Source organism: Juglans regia, chromosome 5 (genome assembly GCF_001411555.2).
Source record: "Juglans regia cultivar Chandler chromosome 5, Walnut 2.0, whole genome shotgun sequence".
Lineage (NCBI taxonomy): Eukaryota > Viridiplantae > Streptophyta > Magnoliopsida > Fagales > Juglandaceae > Juglans > Juglans regia.
Genome location: NC_049905.1, coordinates 7,451,885 through 7,471,564, shown reverse-complemented (window position 1 = coordinate 7,471,564; position 19,680 = coordinate 7,451,885). Strand labels below are relative to the sequence as shown.

Sequence of the window (19,680 nt, the reverse complement as noted above, 5' to 3'; positions counted from 1 at the left end):
ACTATGGTACGTACGTTCGTTTGTCTTTTTATCGAGATATTTGCGTGATGGTCGGAAATATCTTCTCTCTTTTATTGATGACTTCGGAAAGATATTATTAATAGTTTTATCTTCTCGATTAGAAGTTAAAAATTAAATTAAATATTATTATAATATTATTTTTTAATATTATTATTATTTTAAAAATTAAAAAAATTAAATTTTTTATTATATTTTATATAAAAATTTGTAAAAATTATAATAATGAGATGAAATGAATTGAGAGTTTTCTCAATCTAAATTGAGCCTAACATTACTTTAACAAAGAGATTTCATAAACATTAACTCACAAATAGATATCGTTCTATTTTATACATTTGGTCTATTTTACAATTTGATATATCATATCAAGTTATGTTAATTTATGAGGTTATTTTTATGAATTCTCGACTAAAATATTTCTCATATTACTATGCATCTTTAATGTTATCATCTCAAATTTTACTAAATGACGTGATATATTTTAAGTGATTTTATTAGTTAAATAGAAAATTAATTAAAATGTACTTGAGTTAATGTGACTAACAATAACAAAACTGAGAATGAATAATAATATTTAAATATTTGATCTTACTATGATAAGTTGAGGTTATGTTTGGATGTCAAGATCACTTCAATTCATGATCTCAAATTAATTATTGATAAAATTTATTACTTTTTCAACTTCTTATAAAAAGTTAAACTCATATCAACATATTCCATACAATCAAACACATATATCAATCTATTTACATTCAAACACATCTCAATGCAAGGGCAAAACTAGGATTTGGTGCATACGGAACGATTAACAAAGTATGTCGTATGTAGAGTGAACGAAAATTGAAATTTAAGGTAGCAAAGTATATCACCGATATTTAACAATAACCATATAAGATATTTAATAACAAAGTAGATTATTAAATCCGTTAATCTAAACCTCTCACTTGAGCTCCATCGGACTCAAGTGAACGATAAAAATTAAGATAGAAATAGTTATGAGAGATTTGTTGAAACAAACGATAAAAATTAGCTATGTGGTTTTATCTTTGCCTTCACTCCTAATTGTTAATTCCATGGTAGTTATATGTACTTACTAACAAAACTAATCCAAAACAATAAGTTAGCTAGTGGAAGACTTGAAAAGAAAAATGTAAATAAATAGGAAAAATAAGGTTGTAAATTTACCAAATAGCTTATAAAAAGAGATCAAGATATTTTCTTGCCTCTTATGAGATGTGAAAAAAAAATGAGAATGTGAGATTTTATTAATGACAAAAAATAGGTGTAAGTATGAAAAAATTGTTAAAAAATTAAAAGAAACCTAGACAACTAAGTACTAACTACTAATTGAGATTTTGGAAAAAAAAGAATTATCTTTATATTAGGACATCTTTAAACAAAATCATATACTAAAACATGTTTTTAAAAAGATTTTTTTTTTGGGGGGGGTGTTGGCCCCCCAACCATCAATGTAGGTTTGCTGCTGTCTTATTGGGATCTACAAAATATTATTATTTACAGATCAACTTAGATAATTTAAGATCATCTTAATATCCAAATGCAACCTATTTTTATCCATTTATGAGTGATAAAAAGTAGCACATTTATAAAACGACATAATATATTGTCGTTTGGTTGACAATTGTGATGAGATTTTCTCTAAATTGTTGAAGATAGAATCCACCTTGAGAGAGTTCCTTAACTAATTATCCTATACTATGAGTGAGATGACATGTCATCCTTATCTTCCTCTACCATAACCGTGATTAATTATTTTAATGAGGTTGAAGTCCCACCAACCAGTCCATTGTTTAACAACCAGTCCATTCAACTTCCCAAATTATCGTGTTGACCCAAGAATCTTAACAAGGAAAGGTTCGGGAAGGAGTTTGGCTTACATCCTTTTTTAATTTTATTAATACATTCTATTAAAAAATGAATGGACAGTATTACTTTTAAGTAAAAAAATAAGTAAACTTTTTGATCAATTTTTCGATCTTGTCTATTCATTTTTAATCATGATGGATTTTTTAACATAGCTTCAAGATCAAGTTCTACCTTGCAATATGCAATATTCACGAATATATTTAGGTATCTTCATGTGTGATATTATCAACTATAGCTATATATAGAAACAAAAAGAAGGCATGTGTGAGGGTGGTAAAAATATTTAGGACCAGCCCAGCCATAAGGTCTAGCAGGAAACAAGAAGAGACGAGGGGTGATGAAGCATGGAGTGTTAGGGGGCAGGAGCCATGCGGTCAAGGAGTAGGGTGCACTGTCAGGGGAAAGGGACGTCAGGAGGCATACTGTCAGGGGAAAGGGACGTCAGGAGGCATGGGGCTGTCAGGGAGCATTATTAGACACGCAAGACGTGCTTGGCCTTACCACTGCAGAGGCGCAAGCGAGAAAAAGAATCAGATAAATAGAGGGGCTTCTTCTTCCTCGTTGATGTCTCCTTCAATCTCAGAACAGGGAGCTCCAGCGAAAACTTTCTCTCCAATAAATATATATTCAGGATCACCATTATACAAAGAGAAATGATTGATCTTGAAAGACTGTAAACAAGAATATTATAGTAGATTTCTCTTCCTCAAATGCATGTGGATGTAAGCGTTAGGTCATATCATGTAAACTCATCTATCATCTTCTCTTATTTTGTCTACACATGTTTTCTATTTACTGTCATGGACGTACATATCGACACCGTATAGCCGTACCAGATCACTGTTGAGGGCACCAGACCACACCAAATGAGGCCCAAGTTGCCCCAATGGGCCGGAAATAACTCTTTTTTTCTCTTATGGCCTGTTGTGCAATTTTTAGAGCATTAACAGTATGAATATTGCATAGTTAAAAATGCAAAAAACTGTCTTCTAAAGTTAATAATTTATGCAATATTCTACATATATTTATATAAATGTAACTTTTAAATTAATATAATTACTCAAATCTTCATGATTCCATAAACTTATTATCCACTTGTACGAAATTTTTAAAAATATTATAAATTTATACAGTTTTGTCTCTATCCAGTCTTTGCTACTTATCTAATTAGGTTTACCGCGGAATTATATTTTTTTGGTGATTAGAAAAGCATTGCTATATATCTCATTCGGGGATATATATATATATATAATATATATATATATATATATATATATATATATTATTTTCATGTGAAATAGAGTTGTAAAATAATGGAGTTGTAAAATATTTACAAGATCGACCAAAAAATTTTACTCATCATTCTTACACCATACACCAAACATGATTTTATTTTATTTTATCTTTTCTCTTACCAAATGTATAGTATATGGATGATGAGTAGAATAACTCAATTAGTTTGGTAAAAAAAAAGATAAATAAATAAATTAAAAATTAAAACATGAGTGGTTTGTGGTGTAGAATTATGTGTAGCAAAACCCAAATAACAACTATTTTACACTTATTTTACAATTCATTCAATAACCAACAAATGTAATTGTTTCACTTTGTTAAAAATAATTTTAATTGAGTACTACTAGATACAATTATGGGTTATACAAGCGTTGTGCATTCTTTTTGAAAAAAAATAGGATCTATTATTAAAAAATTAATTTTTTTGTATAGATCCCATATCTATTCACTTTTTTTAAAAGGAGTGTGTGACATTTACACACTCTATAACTGTAAATATCATTTCTCTTTTCATAAATAATATGAGAAGTACAATTATATCAGACTTTTCTAGATTTTAATTTAATATTGGTTTTACTATAACAGATTTAATAGTTGATAGATAATGTCAAATGAGTAATGAATGCTTTAGAACTCATTTAACGTGTCTATTTTTTTTTTGTTCATTTGAAGTTATCAAGTTTGAACAAAAAGCTAAAAATACCTTGATCCTTCATCCTAGGATATGAGTATACTTTGACAAATTTCCGAATGAGCATTTTTTTTTTAAGCAAAAAGTGGAGGCAGGGGTAACCTACATAGCAACTCTTCCTGATCGTGACAATGAGAGCCCATTTCAACTACAAAATATCCAATTTGAGCCATAATTACTGTTCAAAAGGCGAGCTCATCACCACAACACCACCAAAATATCGAACTGGTCCAAAGCTCATCTCATGACCCAATTTATGTTTAATTGGGCCATGAGATGGGCTAATTAGGCCCTATTTAGCTAATACTTGATAACTAATTTATGTTTAAGTGAGCAAATATATTTCTCTCATAAAGTGTGCAATATGTCCCTTTTTTTTTTCTTTTTCTTCAAATCTTTCTTCTTTAATTTAGTATTTGCTAAGAGCACTAACATCAGCTTTGCTATCATATTAGTAAGATTTTGCCTAATATCATATTTTTTTGCCTTTTACTTATCCCACTCAAAGTCCAATCTTATATTAGATTATCCATCTAAACTCGATATAATAAAAAAATATTATTTATTTTCAACTTTTATTATTATTATTTTAACTATTTTTTTTATAAATATTTTACAAATCCATTAGTCATATTTTATTTTTTAATATTATATATTAATTATTATAGTTTATAACATTCGGTACTTTTTCGATGGTGTTTGGCCGAACGGAATCAATGGCGGAGGAAGCTTTTTATCAACAGTTCCTCTTTGGAACAATAACTCCTATTTTTGTGAGTTTATTGAAACCCAATAAAGAACTGACAGATCAGAAGTCCTCATAGAAATTATTGTACCTCATCACAGGATGGTAAAAATAAAGCGCCTACCCGTGTATCTATTTGCTGCTGTGAAGAGAAACAAGTTTCTTTCGACAAACCAAACTTTGCACCCACTCCACCACCAAACGCCCTACGACCGTCACACCGGCGGAGGAGGTCCAGACCAGACCGGCGCACCCCTTCAAACCGTCGCATTTTACATCAACGTCTCTCATTTACAATTTACATTGACCGTCAGTCTTCACATCTGCAATTTACATGGTATGCAAATAACAGTCTCTCATTTTTTTACATACCAAACCTGCGTCTCTACTCTGTGTCCATACCCAACTGAGTGGTTTGTTATGGGTTTTCTTACCCAACTGAGTGATTTGTTTTCAAGGGTTTATTGAGAGTGCCGTAATCGATAATCAACTAATTTGTTTTACTGTTTGTTGTGAGCAGAGGCATAATGATGGATTTTTGGGGAAGGGCTGGGGCGGTGGGTATTACAAAGACATGCTCTTAGTTAATCACCTTTACGTTGAGGTACAAATAAATTTGTATTAGGAAAGAACTACTCATAACAATATGAACAATTAATTTATAACCAATCTTTATTATCTTTTCGTAATGCTCTATACTTGTCTTTTAATCTTGAAGACTTCATTGCTAAGCAAGTTTCATGCTGAAATTAAATGACTGCTAGCAAATTCCACATTGTCAAAATTGTAATCTTTGTATTTCTTAAACTTAATTTTTACAATGGAAGAATAATCAAATAAATAGATACAAAGTCTAGGCTATCTATGGTAACGAATGAAGTATGGAAATAAGTTACAAATACAATTTTATGACTAATTTCCTAAAATCAAGATGATTTGATTTGGTAGTGATTTTTATGATTTTGTGCAATGGTGATTCTGTCAGTACTCCCCCTCGAGTTGGTGCATAGAGGTCCGTAATGCTCAACTTGCGCAGAAAATGATGGAAGAGCTCATGTCCCAATGCTTTAGTGAAAATGTCGGCAACTTGCTTATGCGAGGAAGTGTGAACGGCAGTAATGAGTCTTGACCGAATTTTATCATGAATAATGTGACAGTCAATCTCAATCATGTGTTTGGTGTGCTCATGAAATACAGGTTTGTGAGTGATGTGGAAAGCATATTGACTGTCACAATATAGGCTGATGGACTCAGAATGAGGAACACTAAGATTAGCAAGGAGCTGTTTTAACCATGTGAGTTCGCAAGTGGTGACAGCCATGGCGCGATATTCAACTTCAGCAGATGAATGAGCCACTGTCGTCTATTTTTTTGTATGCCAAGAGATAGGACTGGTGCCAAGAGGAATGAGCCACTGTCGTCTGTTTTTTTGTGTGCCAAGAGATAGGACTGGTGCCAAGTTGAATGAAGTAGCCTGTAGTAGATCGACGAGTGGTGAGACATCTGGCCCAATCTGAATCCATGTAAGTAGTAACATGCAAAGTGCTAGAGGAAGAGAAAAAAATTGCCTTGTCCTGGACTGCCTTTGATGTAGAGGAGAACACAGGTGATAGCTTGCATGTGAGGAACACAAGGAGCATGCATGAACTGACTGAGAATATTCTCTGCAAAGACAATATCAGGACGAGTGATAGTTTGATAAATGAGATGCCCAACGAGTCGGCGATAGGTGTAAGGGTCGGTGAGAAGAGTGCCATCACGATCGGTGAGCTTTAAATTTTGTTCCATGGGAAAACGAGCAATCCGATCACCAAGTTGGCCACTATCAGAAAGAATATCAAGGACATATTTGTGCTGATTGAGAAAGATGTTTATCTGAGAAGGAGCAACTTTGAGGCCAAGAAAATATTTGAGAGGACCGAGATCTTTTGTTTTGAAATGGGTGGATAGAATGCTCTTGAAAATCTCGATCTGAGAGATGTCATTGCCAGCAACCAAGATGTCATCAACATAAATAAGAACAATGGTGATGCTGGTCTGGGTGACAAGAGTAAATAAAGAATGATCTGCCTGAAACTGATGAAAACCTGCATCAAGAAGCACAATGATTAGTTTAAAAAATAGTTTCGGGAGGCTTGCTTGAGGGCATAGAGGGATTTTCTGAGCCAAAAGACACGAGTCTCCCCCTTAGGGAAGTATCCAGGAGGTGGGGTCATGTAAACTTCTTCAACAAGATCGCCATGCAGAAAAGTATTGTTGACGTCGAGTTGATGAATAATCCAATTGTTGGTAGCAACGATTGCCAATAAGCAACAGACAATGGTCATTTTGGCAATCGGGAAAAATGTCTCATGATAGTCAAGGCCTTTAACCTGAGTGTAGCCCTTGATAACTAGCCGAGTTTTGTACCTCTCGATAGAACCATCAGCCTTGAGTTTAGTTTTAAAAACCCATTTACGGCCAATGAGTTTAGGAAGGAGTGGCTCAAGCATCCAAGTAGAATTTTTTTCAAGAGTATGAAGTTCAGCAGACATGGCTTCACACCAATGAAGGTGGCGAACAACAGTGGAATAACATGAGGGTTCAACAGAAGTGGTGTTGGCAGTTAAAAAACAAGATAAGAAGGTGAAAAGTGAGAATAAGAAAGAAAATCAGATAAAGGGTGGGCAGTACCTGAGGTTGAAGCAGCCGGTGAGGATGCAGTGGGCTCCATGTGTATGGTTGGGCAAACATAATCCTGAAGATATACGTGGTGAGTAGTGGTGCGACGGGGATGGAGAGAGAGAGAGAGAAGGTGGCTAAGGGGTGGGTCGGTAATAATAGTGAAGGTAGGAGGAGAATATGATGGTAATATGGGTTCGGGAACAAGGAGATGAATAACAGGAAGAGATGTATTTGTGAGATCAGGGGTATCATGGAATGAAGATATTTGTTTATGAAAAGTGACATCACGGGAATAGAAGACGGTTTGAGTGTCGAGATTGTAAAGCTTGTATGCCTTATGGGTACCGGGATAGCCGAGAAAGACACATTTAGAGGCACGTGGAGAAAAGTTATTGTGAGAAGCATGGAGGGTTTGAGGATAACAAAGACACCCGAACACGCGTAAGTGAGCGTAGCGTGGTGGAGTGTCAAAAAGGAGTTCAAAATGAGATTTATTTTGGAGAATGTGAGTCGAGGTGCGATTAATGAGATAAGCAGCGGTGAGAACACAATCACCCCAAGATTTTAGAGGTAAGTGTGCATGAAATTGGAGGCTACGAGCGACATTCAGGAGATGCCAGTGTTTACGCTCCGCAACACCATTTTATTGTGGAGTTTCAACAAAAGTACGCTCGTAAATGATGTCGTGGTCAGGGAGATAATTTTAAAATTTGTGGGAAAGAAATTCTTGCGCATTATCAGTTCTTATTATTTTAATCATGGTGTTGAACTAATTTTGGATAAGTGCAAAAAAATGCATGAGATGAGTATAAGCTTCAGATTTATGTCGCATGAGATATATCAAAGTGGTGCGAGAAAAATCATCAACTATTATAAGAAAATAATGAGCATTGCAAATTGAAGAAGTATGATAACCACCCCATATATCACAAAAAATGCGATTAAACCCAAAAAGTATTTTTATTAGCATGTGAAAGAAAAGGAAGTCTAGTGTGTTTAGAATGAGCACAAACATCACTATCAGAAATAATACAAGGATTATTGTTAAAAAGACTAGGAATATTTAAGTGGGAAGAGTGACCTAGGCGTTGGTGCCATAGGATCTTATTGGCAGTGATTTGAGTAGAAAGAGTCGTAGTGGATTCGGACTGGTACACATAAAGTCCATTGCAAAGCTCACCTGCTCCAATCATCCTCGACGAGTGTGGGTTCTGAAAAAAAAAATTAGTAGAAAAAAAAGAAATAAGGCAAGAATGATTAGTGGTAAGCTAAGGGATAGAAAGGAGATTAAAAGTAAATTGAGGGACAAAATAGACATTGTGTAAAACTAGGGGGTCAAGGGACATGTACTGACTCCTTCTATTTGGAGAGTTTGACCAGTGGTTAAACTAACGTGCTGCATATGAGAGGGGTGGGGTGGGGTGACCTGCATGAACAAGGTCCGATCATAACACATGTGATGGCTTGCCCCACTATCAATCACCCATAGTCGGCAGCTAGCAGAAGAAAAGGGTGAAGAAACATTACCCACAAAGTTAGCCGATGTGTTTTCGGGCTGAGTAAATCTAATAATTTTTAGTAGAGATCGGGTGAGAGGCCAAGGACCGGCGACGAAAGATCGGAGGAGGAAGCTTGATGAGCCATCGGCAGCAACCCATTGGGAGGCTTGTCGAGAAGAGAGGGCTGCTGTCGGTTGTGGGAATGGCCATTTCTGCTGCACTCGGTGCATCGCAGAGGGCCTTTCGTGGATCCAGTGGACTAGGCAACAAGGATAGGAGCATCTAATGGTGGTGGCCGGACATGGAGGAGGTGTTACTGCTCTTCCTGAAAAAGAATGGAAATTTTTTTTGTGATGGTAAGGGTTCCACAGCTAGGATTTGGGTTCTAAGTTGGGAAAAAGAATCGTTGTGGCCAAGCAAAAATTGGTAAACTCTTTCATCTTCAGCTTGTTGTTGCAACTCTTTGAGATCGTTGCTTTTCTGTAAATGATTGAGTTCATCCCAGAGTTGTCTGATATGGTTGTAATATTGATGGACAAAGTGGGTGTGTTGTTGTGGGAAAGCTAACTCTCGTTTGAGGTGATAAATGCGGGCATTGTTGCTATGGCAAAAACGTGACTGAAGATCAAGCCACACTTCTTGAAGATCGATATGAAATTCAAGGGAATTGGCAATAGAGGGACTAATGCAATTAAGAAGCCAGGTAAGAACCGTATCTTTTGTTTGGTTCCATTGTGTATAATCTGTAGAGGTGGGTTCGGGTGGGGAGAGAGTGTCATCAACAAAATTGAGTTTGTTTTGGGTGTTAAGGGCACGGGTCATGACTTTTTGCCATTTGGGAAAATTGTCCCCTGTAAGAAGGCCAAAGACAAGGATAATGTTAGGTGAGTCTGAGGGGTGAAGGAGATATAGGGAGGAAGGAGGGTTTGAAGAGGAGGCCATTTGGGCTTGAGAAAGATGACCGGTTTGGCTGATACTATGTCAAAATTGTAATTTTTGTATTTCTAAAACTTAATTTTTACAATGGAAGAATAATCAAATAAATAGATACAAAGTCTAGGCTATCTATGGTAATTGATCAAGTATGGAAATAAGTTACAAATACAATTTTATGACTAATTTCCTAAAATCAAGATGATGCTGATTTGGTAGTGATTTTCTTAATTTTGTGCAATGGTGATTCTGTCAATACACACACACACATTATAATCTTATGAGGTACCCCTTCGTTTGTAACATTAAATTGATGAAGAATATGATCTTTGATTTTGCAGAATAATCCAGAACACCTTCATGGCTTGGATGCTCAAGTGGTGAAGCAAGCAATGCTAGCTGGAAGCTATGCAAGAATTGGAGTGAAATAAGTGGGCATCACAGATAAGTTTAACAGATATAATTTGCATCATAGTTCAACAGGCATCACAGATAAATTCAAAACCCATAGATAAATTCACATATAGCCATGAAAAATTTACATTTGAAAGCATAACCAAAGTGTAGCATGACCAAGCAAGTTCACAAATATAACTTGCATCACTCATATATAATTTGCGGTGGAGAAGAAGGCAGAGAATGTTGTGGAGGCATGGACTCCTGTGGCGTCTGCTTCTATAACTAATGTTGATATGAGGGAGGGAGGGTTTTGGTCAAGGGCCTTTCATGGAGGAGGGAGGGAGGGAGGGATACAATTACGATGAAGACTGTCAAAATCAGTTCTTGGCTCAGAGAGGAGAGGGAGATAGTAAGGGTTTCGGTCAAGGGGTTCTCATGAGGAGGGAGGGAGATAGGGGCGTAACCAGAAAAACCAGAAAATCTGGTTTGGGGGGCCAAGTTACAAAAAAATGATTTTGGGGAGTCAAAATTCAAATACTAATTTTCATATAGTCCAATTTATAAAAACACTTTTTAAAATTTAATTTTCATCAAAATCTTTAGTAGTTTCACCCCTGGAGGGAGAGGAGAGAGAGAGAGGGAAGGGGCTTCGGTGGAGGCTGTCGAAGTCTTTACTGGGAAGGGCAGAGAGAGAGGGAGGGAGGGAGGGAGGGAGGGAGGATTAGGAGTGAGGAAAACAGAATGCGGTGCGGTGCAAGATTGAGGGAATGTGGTGTATACGTGGCAGATCACCATTGAAGGCGCTATTATTTGTAGGAAAAAAAACCTGTGGGAAGATATTCTCTTTTATCAAATTTGAAGGAAATGAGTTTGGGAAGTCACTTCCACGGGAAAGAGAAAGGGAACAAATTAGGAAAATGAAATAAACATGAGGGAAGGAATGTCCAGGATGATTAGGACTATTTATCCAGATTTTGGCTCGGAAATTTGGATATATCCAGACTGAAACTCGAGTTTTAAATTCGGGCCGAAATCTGGATTAATTAGGTTAATCCCCGTATCCAGATTTTTTATTTATTTATTTATTTTTTCTAGTTTGAATCTTCTTTTTCATTTTTCTTGTTTTTTTTCACATTTCGGATAAGCAACGTTTGCATGTGACGTTGGTGTCATGGTGATGTTGCTAAGAAGCCCTCTTTTAATAAAAAAAAAATATAAATAAATAAGGGAAATGATACTTGTAGTTGTGAGTATGTAAGTGATGTGCAGTCGTTTTGAAAAAAATAAATAAATATGACATTCACATGAAAAGAAATTTATTTTTTAATAGTAGACCCAATTATTTTTCAATGCGATTATACGATGTTTACGCACTCCACAATTATATATAACATTACTCAATAAATAAAGCTTTCTTTCTGACTCTTTTTGTCGTCTAATTGGCTAATAGCCAATGCCCTTGTAATCTTATCACACCTTTTTGCTATAATCTTATCTAGGGGTGTAAATTCAAATTGGAAAACCGGAAAACCGGTCCAGACCGGACCGAACCAAACCGGACCGATTTTATCGGTTTTGAACCAGTCTGGTCCGGAACCGATTTTTAAAATATAAAAACCGGCCGGTTCCGGTTCCGGGATTTTTTGGCCGGGACCAAACCGAACCGGACCGGTTGATTAAAAAAATAAAAAATAATATTTTTATATATAAGTTTTATACAAAATATTTTTTATATATTAAATATTAATATATATATATAAGTTTTATATATAATGTATAATTATAAATTTTAATGTGAAATTTTATATATAATATATATATTCATATATGAAATAATTTTTAATTATAATTTATAAATTATTACATAAAATGTTAATACTAAATCACTAAAAGTTTATAACTAATACTAATATATAACTTATAACTATACCAATAGTCTAATATTAATACTATTATATAGTCTAATATATTAATAAAAGTATAAAACAATTTTTTTTAAATCAAAATTTTTTTTTATAAACAAATTTTTAATGAAAAGTTGTGAAACTTACATTTTAAAAAAATCAGAAAATTAGAAAACTGGACCGGACCAGACCGGAAACCGGTAAAACCGAAAGTACCGGTTTAGGAGGGTAACAAGTGCGTAATCGGTTTTGAAAAATACAAAACTTGTACATATCAATTCGATCTTAGATTTTATTCAAAACCGGACTAGACCGGACCGGTTACACCCCTAATCTTACCACAGTGGTCAAAACTTCCCGACTTTTGTCATAGATGTTCTTGGAAGTTGGAACAATGTGGCAAAAGCAGCAATGTCAGATTCTATATGGATGATCATGCATAAATCCAACGGCTATAAATGATATGGATAATATCATCTTAGTCATATTTACACAAGAAAAGTAATTACATAGCACCATAGGTAAAGAATGCATGAACGATTTACAAGCTTATCCGAAATGTGAAAAAAAAAAAAAAAAAGAAGAAGAAAGAAGGAAGATTCAAGCTAAAAAAAGAAAAAATCCAGTTACCGGGTTGTATATCCGGATTTCGGATTTACAATCCGGTATTCAATTTGGTGTATCCAAATTTTACAACTCGGATTTCAGTCCAGATTTATTCTAGGCCGAAATCTAAAACCGAAATTTAATTTTTCAGATTTCGAATTGAGTCGAAAAGTTTTGAATAGTTATAGGAATAATAATTATAAAAAGTAAAATGAAGAATAAATAGTACTAGCCAAATATGTTGAGCTTGGTTAGGTCGTTTGGATTCGAAAATGAATTGAGATAAGTTATGAATAATAATGAGATGGGTTGTGAATAGTAATGAGATTTGTGAATTAAAATTGATGAATAGTAGTGAATAATAATGAATAGTGTTGATATGAGTTGCAAATCCAAACCATCAGGCTACATTTGGTTTTCAAATTCAGTTGAGCTTCGTTAAATTCAGTCTAATTTTAAACTGAGTTTAACATTTAAACACCAAACTCTTAAATTATTAAATTCATTACAACTCAAAACCTTCTTACATGTGGAATCCACAATATTTTTCAATTTAAAACATTTTTATATATGTGACTCACGACCTTTTTCAATTTCTCATAAAAAATATTAAACTAATTTTAACATCTAAATACACTTTAAACTCAGTTTCGATAGGTTTCACATAATTTCATCCACTACTCAGCTCACTATTATTCACGAGTTGAGTTCAACTCAACATCAAAACACAGCCTTACCCGAGCTAAAAGGTTGGATGGTACTAGAAAGTCTTAGGTCGTTTGGAAGATAGGATGATTTCATTTTATTTTTAAACATCATTAAATAAAAATATTTTTTAATTTTTAATTTTCAACTTTTAACTTTTTTCATCTAATTATTACCTAATCATTACAACTTTTTTCAAACCCAAAAACAAAACATAAAAAATAATTTAACTTTTTCAAATCTCAAAATAAAAATCATATTAAAAAATTATATTATAACAATATTTTAATTTTATAATATTTTTATTCAATTTTTTCTCTCATACTTTTCAAAATCTCATAAAACATCATAACTCAAACCATTTTACCACTATTAATAAATTTATCGTCCTCAAACATTCCTCAAACATTCCTAAGTAAATTATTTTAGTTCATATTAAGCATTTAAGAGACTGAACCCACTTTTGGATAAGCTAAAATTTCCAATTCTCCATGCATACTTGAGTAATGAGATTAAATGAATATTTTGTAAATAGTAATAAAATGCTTTGTTAATAATAATAATAAAATAGTTTGAATTAAAATATTTTATTAGATTTTGAAAAATGAAAGAAAAAATTGAATAAAAATATTATAAAACTAAAAAATTTGTTTGAGTATAATTTTTTAATATAATATTTGTTTTAAAATTTAAAAAAATGGTATTATTTTTTATATTTTATTTAGAAGTTTATGACAGTTGTAATGATTATATCTAAAAATTAAAAATTAAAAATTAAAAATTGAAAAATATTTTATGTTTAAATTATACTTTAGAAGGAAAAAAAATTATTCTATTCATTATCTATATATTATATATCTGCTAAGTAAAAAAATTAAAATAAAATAAAAGTAACTATATAGTATAGAGATAATGAGTAAAATTTTTTATAATAAGATAAGATATTCTAAATCTACCTCAATTCAAAAATAGGGCCTAAGTTGCTAATATCTCTCACTTCAGTGTCCTCTTGGAGAATACTGAAAAGTCAAATTTAGTAAAAAAAATCAATCATACAGTAGATGAACTAAATGGCCACCATGCATCCTTCCACCTAAAAAAAGCGAAACTAGAACAAGACACAGCTTCGGCGGCTCGCCCGTGCCAGTGGGACCCAACCGCACATCTTTGGTAAATATAAATTTAAAAATTTTGTACGTCATACTATTATCTTATTTTTATTTAATTAAATAAAATAAATAATTATTTATTATATATTTTTTTATCATTTAATAATAATAAATATATCACATATTATTTAATATGATCAAAATAAGATGAGAGTGTAGTATATAATATTATTCATATAAATTTAGAGTAATATATATACTACACTCTCATTCTATTTTGATCATATTAAATAATATGTGACACATTCATCATTATTAAATGATAAAAAAAATATACAATAAATGATCATTTAATGATAATAAATGTGTCACATATTTCTTAATGGGATGATAGTATGATGTATAGAAGTTTTCATAAACTTAAAGATAATGATAGGGCTGGTTTGGACAGTGAGATGAGACGAGATGATTTTAAATGAAAGTTAAAAGTTAAATAAAATATTGTTAGAATATTATTTTTTAATATTATTATTGTTTTAAGATTTGAAAAAATTAAATTATTTATTATATTTTGTGTAGAAATTTAGAAAAGTCATAATGATAAGATGAAACACTTTCTGAATCCAAACAACCTCTTTTTTTATTATTATTTTAATAATAATAATAATAAGTGTAAAAATATCATTATCTAAATTTAAAATAAATGTTATGAGGATAAAAAAATATTATAAAAATGAATTTATAAATTGATGACATTTCACATAATATGTTATATTTCTTTTATAATTTAACGTACTGTATCATTTTATAGAATCTCTTTAGTTAAAATATTTCTCAAATTTAGAATGATAAATTTGTTATATCTTCTGAAGAATATAAGATTTATTATAAGAATAAAGAAAATGTTTAGGCGACCGAGAAAGGTAACTCCTTAAAGTGACTGATGTTATCTTTTTTATTTTATTATTATAATTTTTTACAAAAATATTTTTTAATAAATTTATAATTTTCTTTAAAAAAATGTTTAAAGAGATTTAAAAAATGAAAAATACTACTTTCCTCACTCAATTTGTCCTCTAATTTTGACATCTCATGTATTTTAATTTTTTTAATTTTTTAATTTAATAATTAAGGAATTGACTATTAATGTATTGATATTTTTTTTATATTTTTTTAAAATATTTTAATTTAAAATACAAAAAAAAATATAAAAAAAAAAAGAAAAAAACAAAAAGAAAAGAAAAGGCCAATTTGGCCTAGTGGTCAAATGTAGCGGTCTTAAAAAATATATATTTTACACTATGGGTACAACGCTGGGGTCATTGTCCAAAAGATAATAGAATCTGACTAGTGGATATGTAAGGGACTTGCACGTAGTTAGCTTAGCTTGCACAAATCATTTTTCTGGTGTTACTTCGATTGTTCTCCTTTAAAACGGATATGACATCTAACCTAAAGCCCTCCATTAATCAAAATAGTGTTCATAGATAAAGTTTAAAGAGTATTTTCAATTAAAAAAACTATATTAATTAATCAAATCTTCTCACATGTAGAGAATCATGTGTCCTTTATTTATTTCAACCTACTTTTTTTTAAAAAAAAAAAAAAAAGAAATTTCATTAAAAAGAGCTTACAACATCTCTAGATTTACAATTGATTGAATGCAGATCAAAGGACATTCTTCAATATCATATAAATCTTCTGAGAAATTTAGAGCAGACTTGGCTAGATGATGAGCAGCCATGCATGCATGTTGGCCTCCGGCCTATAAGCATGAGAAGCTGTCCACTGACTGCAAGAATCCATTAGTTGCCGTGCATCTTCAATCAGTAATCCCCCCATGCTCCAATTAGAACACTGTCTCTGTAGCAGATCTATCACTTGCTTGGAATCGCCTTCTAAAACGACCTGCTTTAATCCTAGCTCCTTGCAGATCAAAACTGTTGCCAGTAGGAGGCCATGAGCTTCAACATCAAATGAGCTCTGCCTTCAGACATCTGGAGGCCCTGAGTACTCCTATAATCTGGCCTTGGTGGTCTCTAATTATCACTCCCACCCCAATTTTGTATGTACCAACCCTCAAAGCAGCATCCCAGTTTGCTTTATTGGAGCCACCTCTACTGGTTTTTTATGTCAACCTACTTAAACTATATTCATAATGACCATTGAGCTGAGTAAAAAATCGAAGACAATTTTTAATTATAACTTATCTAAATGACTTATTTTATTTTTAAATCAATATATAAAATACATTTAAATGATTATATAAATTAAATTATATCATTAAGCAATTTATAGAATCTTTTCACGTACTAATAATAGTCTATCCAAAAATGGAAGGAAACGTTAAAAATTAATAATTTAATTACATTTTAATACCAAGTAACTCTCTCTCTCTCTCTCATGACTGAAGTGAGTACTCTGTGACAAAGCAGCAAGTACTCTGGCTTATATATAGAGAGAGAGAGAGAGGTATCTCAACCGGCAACAACCAGAATTACAGCGAACAAATCATCAAGAACTCCACCTGATTTTTCTCTGATCGAAGTTGGTGCAACAAGTAACAAGTTCACAGTATTGACGATGGCTGTTGACCGACACACTCCAGATTTACTTCTTCCCTCTCAGTTTGATCCCTACGACGAGCAAGATCTCTTTCCAGAGAATATTCTCAAACCTTCCCACCTGCACAAAGACTTCTCGAGCAATTCTAAACCCTGGGAAGCTGATCCCCACGGTCACGGAAATGAATCGGTTTTCAGTAATTCCCCTGTTGAGTCGGACCTCGGTTCGGCCGATACGGAGAGTGACAGGGACGACGATTACATTGCCGAGTTAACTCGCCAGATGTCTCACTACATGCTCCAAGAAGATCATGACCAAAACTCCCTCCCATGCACTGAAAAAATGGAAAAGGTATGTTATTTTTTGCCCAACAAAATTGAATATTTTTCCCCCTTTTTGGAGCTGGGGAAGTACAACTACTACTGGAATTCGTGGTTTACTTATTGTTATGGTCTTTTAGACATGGGGTTTGGCTGGCTCGCCACAGTCAACGCTATGGCCACCGCTGGGCTCGAGCCATGGAAGCCCACATATTGGTTCTTCTCAAGAAGATCCCTTTCGGTATGGCACCTATGATGAGGGGCTTCGGAGCTCTTCATTCAAACCAGGTGTTGGGTTGAACTCAAATCCAGCTCTCACTGACGATCAACTTCGTGCTATTCAAGTAGTAAAAACTTCTCATTTTCATCTGCTATACCTTTTATTTTTACTTATTTTACTGGGTATTAATTTATGCTTGGTTTGTATTTGTATAAAGTTCTATACGCTTAAACAGCGTGCTATGAAGCAACAAGACTCTCCAAACTGGCCGGGAAGACAAGCTAAAGCGCCTACTCGCCAACCAGAGCAATTAAGAGATCAACAGCCAGATCAGCAGGTTCATGAGCAGAAAGGTGGATTATGTATTAATTTTGGCCGGTCACTTGATGGAGGAAAGTCTCGTACAACAAACCCCTGGACTCAGTCTCCGACTCAGAGAGAGCCACAGGTGAAGTGTAACCAGCAAAAAGGGTTGTCGGCTATGAGGATGTTTGTACTGGGAGGCGAGTCAAGCAGTGAGTCATCATGTAATGGGACAGGTGTTTTCCTGCCTCGAGGAATCTGGTACTCTTCGGAACCACGCAAGAAACCAGGTACTCCGTTTATGTTTGTTACTTCGGCTAGCTTTGATTTGTTGGGTTTCAGCCCGAAATTCGATTTTCTCCTTTTGGGGTTCTTTCTTTTTGGTTCCATGGTTAAATGATTCCCTTATGTTCTGAAAATTTTCTTTTGGATGGTTGTGGTTCTGATCTGAATGTTTTCAGTATTGTTAGGATTCCTTTTCCTTCTGATCTCGGCCTGATAACAAGTTTGGTTTGTGACCAAAATTTTATTCTAACAACGTGTGAACTGGAATCTTCCTCTCTGGTCCATTTTGTTTGGTTCAAAATTGCATACCTGGAACTTTACTGAAAAAAGAAACAAGTGATGGCGGCGGAGGAAGCCTATTAACTAGTGCTTGAATTATTGATTCCGAAACGTGTCATGAGGAATAAGACACATCCAACTTCAACTTGGGGCATCTTTATCCAGACTAATTTAGATAGTGGGATTAGATAAAATAAATTTAATTAAATTGAATAAAATATTATTAAAATAATATTAATATTATTTTAAAATTTAAAAAAATTAAATTATTTATTATATTTTATGTAAAAATTTAAAAAAATTATAATAATAAAATAAAGTGAGATAGTTTCTGAATCCAAATAAGACCTAAGACTTGAAATTTTGATGCTAGAATTAAATGAGGGAATTTGTTGGATACAGATCATAGAATTATCTAATTTCAAATATAGATGAATATATTATATGCATCTTATAATATTAAATACTATCCATTAATAATTTTTGAATAAAAAATATTTTAACTATAAAAAGATTATATAAAAGTAATTTTACAGACTGATGTGATTTGATATGATTCGTTAAATTGTGAAGTTATTTTTTTGTAAAATAGATTTGACGAATCATGTGAAATTATATTAATTTATAAAATTATTTTTATATAATCTATTTATGAATTTATCACTGATCCTACTAGTTGGGATTGATCTTGATTAGAATTGGTTGAAATCTCAATAGATTGATGTATTGGGTTTTATGGGATTTGGGCAGGTTGCTCCAATGTTTTTATACCAGCAAGAGTAGTGCAGGCCCTGCAACTCCACTTTGACCAGATGGGAGTGAAGCCTCGAACCAAAGCTGGTGGTTGCCCTCTGCAGCTAGGTACCTAATATTTTACCAAAAACAAAACTTCTATACACTATGCTAAGTACGTCTCACCTTTTTAAATTATTATTAAAAAATAATCCAAAATATGATAAAAGTACTGATTAATTCAAAGAATTTACTGATCTCTACTTTTCTTGTTCATTTCCATTATGCTGGCTTACTAGCAGCAGATGGTTGGATGGGAAGGAGAAACGATTCAAAGCAGAAACGACAGCAGCGGACCGCACCAGCTATGAGCCATCATCACATGGGGCTGCCTCAAGAATGGAAGTACTGATTTTTGACGCTCCAACGTTGGTTTCTCCCTCCTACTCCTAGAATGAGTAAATTTAATTTTATCATAATTTTTCTTATCATCTTTTCATCGATATTAAATAATAGATTT

General features: G+C 33.1%; 1 protein-coding gene across 4 annotated transcripts; it reads left to right on the top strand.

Moving 5' to 3' along the window:
- The first annotated feature begins 16,874 nt into the window (after positions 1 to 16,874).
- On the top strand, positions 16,875 to 19,680 carry LOC108985232. Of its 4 annotated transcripts, none has more exons than XM_018957441.2 (5): positions 16,875 to 17,372; positions 17,482 to 17,688; positions 17,779 to 18,154; positions 19,179 to 19,289; positions 19,466 to 19,680. In XM_018957441.2, the coding sequence occupies exons 1-5, from the start codon at positions 17,040 to 17,042 to the stop codon at positions 19,570 to 19,572; spliced, it is 1,134 nt and encodes a 377-aa protein (XP_018812986.2). In that variant the 5' UTR covers positions 16,875 to 17,039; the 3' UTR covers positions 19,573 to 19,680. The 4 variants fall into 4 exon arrangements, with proteins under 4 accessions (XP_018812986.2, XP_018812982.2, XP_018812983.2 ...); XM_018957437.2 differs by having other exon boundaries at positions 19,460 to 19,680; XM_018957438.2 differs by having other exon boundaries at positions 17,482 to 17,685; positions 19,460 to 19,679.

Coding starts and splice junctions, on each gene's coding strand:
- LOC108985232 (XM_018957437.2), top strand. CDS start 17,040: ATGGCTGTTGACCGACACACTCCAGATTTACTTCTTCCCTCTCAGTTT. Junction 17,373..17,481: donor GCACTGAAAAAATGGAAAAG/GTATGTTATTTT, acceptor ATGGTCTTTTAG/ACATGGGGTTTGGCTGGCTC. Junction 17,689..17,778: donor AACTTCGTGCTATTCAAGTA/GTAAAAACTTCT, acceptor ATTTGTATAAAG/TTCTATACGCTTAAACAGCG.